General features: G+C 54.9%; 1 protein-coding gene across 1 annotated transcript; it reads right to left on the bottom strand.

Annotated features, from left to right (window-relative positions):
- Positions 1–1,975: 1,975 nt before the first annotated feature.
- CHADL (chondroadherin like) lies at positions 1,976–6,128 on the bottom strand. Its single transcript, XM_050324673.1, is given in 5 exon segments — positions 1,976–2,748; positions 3,097–3,263; positions 3,932–5,526; positions 5,529–5,592; positions 5,681–6,128. Coding segments are annotated over 5 exon segments (2,286 nt in total). The 5' UTR covers positions 5,915–6,128; the 3' UTR covers positions 1,976–2,522.
- Between the last annotated feature and the right edge of the window lie 2,855 nt (positions 6,129–8,983).

The following is an 8,983-nucleotide window of genomic DNA, read 5'->3' as shown; positions in this document are numbered from 1 at the left end:
ATCAATATCCGCACTCCAGTCACAGGATTTGTTCCACCAAGTTTCAGTAATGGCAACAAGGTCATAACTTTTCAGCAGCACAGTGACTTCCAGCTCCTGTTTGTTGCCCGTGCTGTGGTTTTGGTGTAAAGGCACCTGGGCTGGGCTATCAGCTGTGTCACCTTTGTAAGACTGAAGGTGTACTCCACTGTGTCTAGTACCTCTTGGAATCACCTGCAGAGTTAGCACCCTCTCCTTCTAACCTTTTCAAACCATCCCCCAAATTACCAGGAATAAGCCCAATATCACTCCCCCCTCACCTGTAGTTTAATAAAGCAACCCGGTTCCCTAGAAGGGGAATAAGAGGCATGACCACAATCATAAACACCCTCAGTGTGGTTAACCCTTTGATTCCCAAGTTGAGGGGCAGTCAAGGAACATCTTTTGGTATATCCTATTCCCCAGTAGGAAGCAATGGCGCTTTGATCATCCCCACCACCCGAGTCCTTTAGTTTAAAACCTGTCTTACCGAACTGGCCAGCCTGCTGCCAAAGATTCTATTGCCCTTTTTAGACAGGTGGATCTTACCCCTTCCTAATGGGCTACAACCATTAAAGCATGCCCCATTGTCATAAAAGCCAAAACCTCAATGGCACCAGCCTCAAAGCCAGACGTTGATCTGTACTATGCATCTTCTTCTGTTATCATACCTTGCTTTTGAACCCAGAACTGCACAGGACTTGGAACGTGACTTGCATTTTCAGTTTTTTAACAGTCCTACTGTAAATTTCATCGATGATTTGTACCCTAAAGCCCTGTGAATTGAACTTGAGGAAGAGGCCAAAGGCTTGTGCATTGCTTTCTGGGTCACTGAAATACCAGGGGTAGCCAAAATGGGGAGAAGAGGTCTGTAAGGGGTAGGTATAAGTAAACTGGATTTGGGTTTGGGTTTTTTTAAGCATGCAGTAGGGTTTTCTCGTGCACTCACCTCTGTCTACTTGCCAGTTCTGTGTAAGGGTTAAATATCACAAGAGAACATCAGATAACTGAAGACAGGCAATGCCTTTTCCAATTTTAGGGCAATACTGTAACATTCCTCTCTTTCCCTGGACTGGCCATTGAAGTTCAGGACAGAATTCAGGAAAGAATATGACAACAGTGATGAGAAATAGTTTTAAATCTCCTGTAGCAGGTTCCTGAGAACTTTCTGCAGGTAAGGAAGGGCCACTGCAGGGCCAGGCAGCTGCAGGGCAAGTGCCTTGGCAAACCCTGGCACAAAACAGGGAATGGTGGCTGCAGAGGATGCTGCCTGGGCCACGCACCCCTCCAGCTTCCAGGCAAGAGCTTGAGATGCCACAATACCTCTTGCTTTGCAGAATGGTTCATGACCAAAAAAATAAGGTTGGCAAGCTAAATGTCTAGAAACACAGGGTAGATACTGGGAATAATTAACACAGCATTCCTCTTCTCCCATTTAAAGAAGCAAATGGAGCCTTTAAAGGGAGAGGGAAGCAGGGGCTTGGCAGGAGCAGTGAAACACAAATGGAAAAACCATGGAGGGTTTGTTTCAAACCAGGCACAAGAGCTCTGCCAGCCCTAGGTGACCCCCATGAGGACCCTGGGCTCCTGGGGGAACTGGATGGAGTCAGCATGGTTGGGGGAAGTGGAAGTTTTTATGGAAAGCATGTAGCAGGGCTTCCCTTTGGCTAGCTGCGGGTCCTTGTAGCTCTGAGCTCTCCCCTCATTTCAGGGCAAAGCCATTGCCTTTCTTCCCCTCTCTCTTGGGCTGACCTCTTCCCAGCCTTGTCAAACAGCTGTGCTTGTAGAGCCACCTCTCCTTAGAGGATGATCATTTCCAAATGCCTTTGACTTTCTTTCACCTGGTTTTTTTTCTGTAATAATTCCATGTTTAATGCTTATCTTTTAAAGCCTTTTCAATTTGTATAAACTTCACTCCAACCTAGGCTTCCATGGGAAAGGGTTTGGGCACTCTGCTTATGATGGCATCACTCATCCCATTTCCCCAGTCAGACCACTGATTGAATTTTGCAGGAAATAAAAAGGCTTCAATCTGCTTATGCTTTAATTCTGAGGAGCTGCTAGGAATTCAGGCAATACTTTCACTGATATTTTTAAGTTTTCTAGCATAAGATTTGCACCAGTGCTGGATCTTACTGGTTGATGCTGGTTGCAGTCCTACCTGGGGCTCTTCAATGGCTTCAGAAGCTGTGAAAGCACAGCACGTTTAAAAACAAAAACAAACTTGTGGAATCAGCCTTTTCACATGGCTGGAGGAAGCCTTGGGAAATAAAAACAAATATTTGGCTTAGTTGTTTGAGTCATCGAAGCATGCTGCAGACCCTATGGAATGCAAAACCAAATGCTGCATCTTTGCCAAATCAGCATTGTTTTGGTAGCACCAGGCTCTCTCCTTTGAGCCTTGGGCAATACCAATGTCTCCATGGTGGGGACAAGTCCAGAAAAAACTGCTCTCACCAGGGTGTGAGTGTGGCCATGTTGCGTCCCGCACGCCTTAGGAAGCCCTAAGCTCTGCTCTTGTTGAAGCCTCTGGCTGGAGATTTTCCCGATCTCTTTTTCTTGCTGGGCTTGCTTGCAGCCATAGTCTTCTCAGGATTGGCTTCCCCAACCTCACCACGGCCCCAGCCAGGACAAGTTTGGAAAGTGGTGGAAAGCTTTACCTTCAGCCCCCGGGCTTCTGGAGGGGACCCACAGGTGGCCCCTACACGGAGGTTGAGTTTGTTGATCCACCTGGAAATGTGGCAGAAGATCAGGGAAAGAAATGGGACAGGGCGAAGGGAGAGGCGAAACTCTGCCAGTGTGTGGATGATCACTTCAAAGTCACTCCAGGTTGCTTAGGGGCTCACCTGGGTGACCTTTGAATATCTGAATATCTGCCTAACCCAGCTTCTGGCTGCTTTCCCCATACCAGGAAAGCCCAGGCTACATCCATCCTTGCACATAGGTGCATGCTCTGTCTCACCACCATGGGAGAGGACCCAAAATGGCCAGCATGCCGTGAGCCTGTGCCTCCAGCACAGTAGGGTCCAACTGCCCCCCAGGTTGATCCCTGAGGCTGTCCCCCATCGCAGCACTCACCTGTGCAGGGGAAGGAGCTGGCAGTCACAGTGGAAAGGTACATCCTGCAGGTTGAGGATCTCCAGACCTGTGAAGTTGCTCATATTGGGGATATTGCTCATTTTGTTGCTCTCCAGGTAGAGGCTTCTGATCTTGGGACCGAGGCCAGCAAAGGCACGAGGGGAAATCTGCAACAGAGGGAGGGTGAGTCAGGGGGTCCTGATGGGAGCAGGGGAGCAGATCTCTGGCCCTGCACTGCTAATCAGCTTGGGAGCCTGTCCTGAACCTGGAGGCCCCACAAAAGAGTCCCTGCTTTAAACAGGAGGGACTGCTAATTAATTCAAGCAGTTTCAGTCACATTCTGGGACTCAATAGACCCCCATTCAGTCTTCATAGAAAGAATGTGACATGCAGGAGGTCTCAAAGTGAGCCCTGGATGCTGTTAAGATACACAGTCCAGTATGAGGGTGCTGCTAACAGTTCTCTCTTGAGAGGATTGAGACATTTGGGGTAATAACAGTGAAAAGTACTGCAGGACAGCCTGTAATAAGAAGGAGAAATCTGGCCAGGGCTGGGAAAAGGAGATGATCTGGGCCCCACTGAAATGGAGGGTAAATGTTCTTAAAGACTGGAGGGAGTAAGCCTGTCCCAGGGGAGCCGTGGACAAGGTTGGAGTAAGGCAATTCTACAGCTGAGTCTCTTCCCAGCCAGGCTATGGAGCATCTCCTGAGGCCTTGGGAATTTGAGGACATCTGTTTGGGTGCCCCTGTAGGGGTCACCAGCCCTGGGCAGTGTAGAAGGAGATGGGGCCTGTGGCTGATACCACTGCCCCTCAGGTGTCCTGTACTTCACTCACCTCCTCCAGGCCCATGTTGTCCAGGTACAGGTGTTGCAGACTGGAGGCCACTGGCAGGAAGACACCGTCCCCCATGCGCTTGATGGGGTTTCGGGACAGCTTTAGCTCACTCAGGGCAGACAGGTCCCACAGGGCTGCTGTGGGCACCTCCACCAGGTGGTTTCCCTCCAGCTGCAGCTTCTCCAGCATCTTGGCAGGAGCCAGGGCAGCAGGGGCGATGTGCCTGATGGCATTCCCGGTGAGGTAGAGCCAGCGCAGCCCCCTGGCCCCGGCCAGGTCCCCCTCTGCCAGCTCCCTGATGGCGTTGTGCTGCAGGTGGAGGGAGATGAGGTTGGGCAGGAGCTGGAAGGCACCTGCAGGCACACGGGTGAAGGCATTGCGGTCCAGGTCGAGGTAGGCCAGCTGCGGGGCACCCTCAAAGGCAGCAGCTGCCAAGGTGGAGAGGTGGTTGTCGGTGAGGTACAGGTAGACCAGGCTCTCCAGCCCCCGCAGAGCCCCGGGCTGCAGTGCCCTGATGCCACAGCTCTGCAGGTGGAGGGACACCAGCTCCTTCAGGCCAGGGAAGGCATCCAGTGGCACTGTCCTGAAGGTGTTTTGGCGCAAGTCAAGAAGGCGGGTGTCCCCAGGGAATTCCTGGGGAATCTCCTGCAGGTCCCTGTTCGCACAGGACCCATGACGGAAATCAGAGGAGCAGATGCACCCCTGGGGGCACTGCCTGCTGGCAGGTGCCCTTGGCTGCTCTGACGGTGCGGTGGGGTTGGGGGGTGGCCGGAGGCGACTGCATCTCATCTCAGGGGGCTTCAGGGAGTCGAGGGGCCGGCCTCGGAGGGCAGGGGGTGCAGCACAGGCACCGTCGGCCTGCACCCGCGCCCTCGCCAGCCAGTTGTGGAAGGGGCGCAGGAGGCAGGAGCAGAGCAGAGGGTTCCCATGCAGGCTGACCCTCGCCAGTCCCCCGGCCCCGGCCAGGGGTGGCAGCCCCTGCAGCTGGTTTTCGCGGAGGTCCAGCACGCGCAGCTGAGGGCTGAGGGCGAAGGCGTCCGGTGCCACGTCCTGGAGGGAAGCATGGTCCAGGAATAGGTGCCTCAGCGAGGCCATGGCCAGCGCCTCCTCGGCCACGTAGGTGATGGGGTTGTGGCCCAGGTCCAGCCGGGTAGCCCCATCCAGCCTGGCCAGGGCCTCACCCGGCAATGCCTGCAGCTCATTGTGGTCCAGGCTCAGCCTACGCAGGGCAGGCAGGGCGGCAAAGGCCTCGCTTCCCAGCACATGGAGGGTGTTGTGGGACAGCCGGAGCCACCTGAGCACCTGCAGACCCTGGAAGACCATGTCTGGGAGGTAGACCAAGGCATTTGCCCTCAGGTCAAGGACAGTGAGGGACCCCAGATGGCCAAAAGCACCTGGTTGGATCTCCTCAATGCGGTTCCCCTCGAGGATGAGCTGCTGGAGGGAGGACAGCCCATCCAGGGACTCCTGGTAGAGAAGGGTTATGCTGTTGGAGGCCAGGTTAAGGTAGACCAGCCTACCCAGCCCTCGGAAAGCCCCTTCCTCCAGCCTTTCCACCTTGCAGTGCTGCAGGTCTAAGTGTGTGAGGTAGGGGTGGCAAGGAAGGCTCCTGCTGGGATGACCGAGAAGCTGTTGCCCCGAAGGTCTAGCTTTTTGGTGAGCTGTTGGCCGCAAAAATAAAACACTGAGTTACTGCAGGGCTGCCATACCTACCTTCTTTCCCCATCCCTTGACCTTTGCCTTGCCCACCTCTGGGATGGTGTCAGGGATGGCCACCAGGCTCCCGTTGAGGCACAGGACATGGGCACGGAGGTTGTCGCAGACACAGGGTGCAGGGCAGCGGGCAGCCGCCGCTCCCCCCAGGGCTGCGGCCAGCAGGAGGAGCCCCCAGGGCAGCCTCATGGCAGAGGGCACCTGCGGTTGAGGAGAGACAGCGGTGAGGCCAGGAAAGAGGCCAGGCTCCCGTGCATCCCCAAACAGCATCTCTGGCTTGGTACACAGGGTGTCAAGAGGGCTGTTGCTGTGACCTGGTGGGGCAGGTCTCACTGCCTCTGGCTCTCACACTGTGAGTTCACAGGTTATAAATGAGGAAGAGAGTGGAAGAAAGAAGAGAAATACTGGGAATGAAAAGTGAAGGTAACAGTTAGCAGGTCACTTAGGGGGAACCGGCTTGAAGCTGACCCACCATCCCCCCCATTTTTTCACACAGCACTTACCTAAGATTGCCTTGGTCTGTACAAGCTATCAATATCCCTCCTACAACTGCTTTTTTGGTAAGGCAAGCAGGTACAGCCACCCAGAGGATGCGATCACAAAGGTTTCCGAGCTGCCACCCTTCTTTAAATGGCAAATGTCCCATATCCCCACCACCCTGGCCATTTCCTGCCTCCCAGCTCTGTGCCTCCCACCCTGCACGCTCCCTGCTTCCCCCCTCGAGCTATTCATAGCAGTTTTTGGAATAGAACTCCACTGTTTAGCTGCAGGAAGGACGGGTTGGTTTTGGCTGGGCAGGAGTGAGCCCCTGGGGCGAAGGTAGCAGAGAGAGCCCGAGGCTGGGGTAAGCACAGAGGAGGCAGTGGGGCTGCAGGTATGACCAATGCAACCCCCTAAGCTCTAGGACAGCAGCAGTGGGATCTGCAAGGCTCAAACCTATGGAGCCACTGTGGTGCACAGCCTCTTGCCCACTGTGGCTCATCATCCTCTGTGGTTCTGTGCCCCACCTCTGCCCTCCTGCTAAGGGAGCAGGACACAGTCCTGCTGCAGCCCACACACACGCTGGGGTCTCCCCCCTCCTGTGTGCCCACCAGCAAGTGCCACCACTGCAACACCCCAGCTCAGTCCCCATGCTGTGCCTGGGGCACTGCCACAAGCCAGGCATCTCCCCAGCACTGCCTCCCACACACCTGGGGGTTCACACATCCGGGCTGGGCGTACCTGGTTTTCAAGAAGTAGTGAGGAAAGAGAGGAAAGCGTCCCCAGCCCCGTGTAGCAGCTGCCAGGCTCCTGTACCGGTGTTTGCTCTCCTTGCAGAAGCAAGAACTGAATGGGCCCCGTTGTGTCGCTTTCCCAGCAGCGCTCACTGGACGGAGCCAGAAACGTGGGAGGAGGGAAAGGAGGAGAGGGGGAGGAAGGGTAAGCCACCTCTGGAGAGAGGGCAGCAACCCAGACATTGCCTCCCCCTCAACTCACAGGGGGCTGGGAGCACCAGCCCAGCGAAGCCCATGTGGGATTTGCACACACAGTTTCCTGAGCTCTGCCTTTCCTTTCCTGGCTGTTAGTCACAGGAGTTATGGAGGTACAGGGCAGAAAGGTGACATCCAGCCAAAACTGCAATGGCAGTGGTAAGCTCAAGCAAAAGGGAAGAGGCAGCTGACCAGGCTGCAGGGCTGTCAGAGAGGCCATGTTTAAAGCCCTCTGCTCTCCTCATTTTGCTTCTTTGCTTCTTTTGCAGATACCAGGGGTGGCAGTGCCTGCGTGACACATCATTTTCTTGCAGAAGGGCATAGAGGCCTTCATTTTCCTCCTGGATTGTTGTTTCACTCTCCCAGGGAATGCAAGCAGATCTGCAGCCTGACAAAAATCTGGAAGATTTGATACTAATGTCTCTTTCCCCTTCAAGCCCTTCCCCTATTCAGCAATCTCAGCTGCCAGAATCAGAGTGTCCAATCCTGGTGCCACCTGTGGGTGATGGACATGCTGGCCAGGGTCTGCGAAAGCCTCCCTGGTCACTGCATTGGGCTGCATCCTCTCTGTCCCTGCAGGCTCCCAGAGGTGTTTAGTGCTCCCGGGACACAGGTTGGCTTGATGTCATGAGCAGTTTGGAGGCACCAGCTCTCATGCTCAGCTCCGCTCTGCTGTGCAAGGAGGGCTCTGGGAATGTAGGTCTCAAGGAGATAAATCTGCCACAGGCTGGCACAAGTCACCCTGGGAAGCTCACAGCCTGTGCTGAATTACCATGACCCGTTTTGGGGTCACGGCTGGCCTCAGGGAGGGCCAGGTGAAGGCAGTGGTGCCTGTTTAATGTCACAGTCATAGTCTGGCCAGCGCTGGTGCCATTTGATGGTCTTCACCCTGTACCTGCTGGGTGCTGCCAGCACAGCTGGGCCCTCATGCCTCCTTGAGCTGCTCCCACATTCTAGCAGTGCTGCATCCAGTGTCTCAACTGCAGCCCGGCTGCACTGCCACTGCCACTCCTCATGCTACCACCCAAATATCGTTGCAGCATCAACTCTTCCCCATGCTGAACACTGGCTTCTTCCCAGACCTGCCAGCCAGCACTGTCCTCTACCTAAGGGACAAAAAACAGGCTGGAACAGCTCCAGCCAGGCAGTTTCAAGGGTCTGAGGAACCTCAACCACTTCCACCTGAACTCCTGCCTCTCTGCCCCACGGCCGGCACAGCAGTTGGCACTCAGCATCTCGGCAGCAACCCCTTCCACCAGCCAAGGTGGAACCAACTGCTGCAGCCACCCCCACCCCAGCTCTGGCCACTGTCCAGCCCACTCTGCTCCTCTCTGCCTGGCCCCTCCATCACCAGCAGCCCCCACCCTGCCTGGCCAACAACCTGGACAGCTACACCTCCCTGGCAGGGGCCTGGGCTCTGCTGGAGAACCATGGGGAGGATGAGGTGTGATACTGGCACTGAGCGCCAACCTCTGCCCTTTCCCCAGCTTCACTCCAGGCTTTTATTTTGTTCATTTACCCAGCAAATATCTTGCCCACTTCAGCAGCTACAAGGCTGCAGGGAGGCAGCCAGTCTTTGCTCTCGCTGATGGGGCACACGACACGAAGGCAGCACACCTAAACTTCTACTTGTTGGGGTCCAACTCACCTCTGTCAGGCCAGATACTTTTATTTCCTGTTAAATGTTTCACCTCTGCCTGAAAGGAGCCAGATTCCATTGCTACCACTACAGGGTTTCACTGCTCTCAGATGCAGCCAGAACTGCTCCATGCAGAGAGAGCTCTGCACCAACCACTGCTGCCTTGCTGGGCTGAAAAGGCTCAAACTAAAAACATATCTGACAACAGCAGTGCATTTGGTGGGGGGGGAA

Source organism: Myiozetetes cayanensis, unplaced genomic scaffold, assembly GCF_022539395.1.
Source record: "Myiozetetes cayanensis isolate MyiCay16 unplaced genomic scaffold, myiCay2020 scf3, whole genome shotgun sequence".
NCBI classification, from domain to species: Eukaryota; Metazoa; Chordata; class Aves; order Passeriformes; family Tyrannidae; genus Myiozetetes; species Myiozetetes cayanensis.
This window is presented reverse-complemented; position numbering and strand designations above follow the sequence as displayed.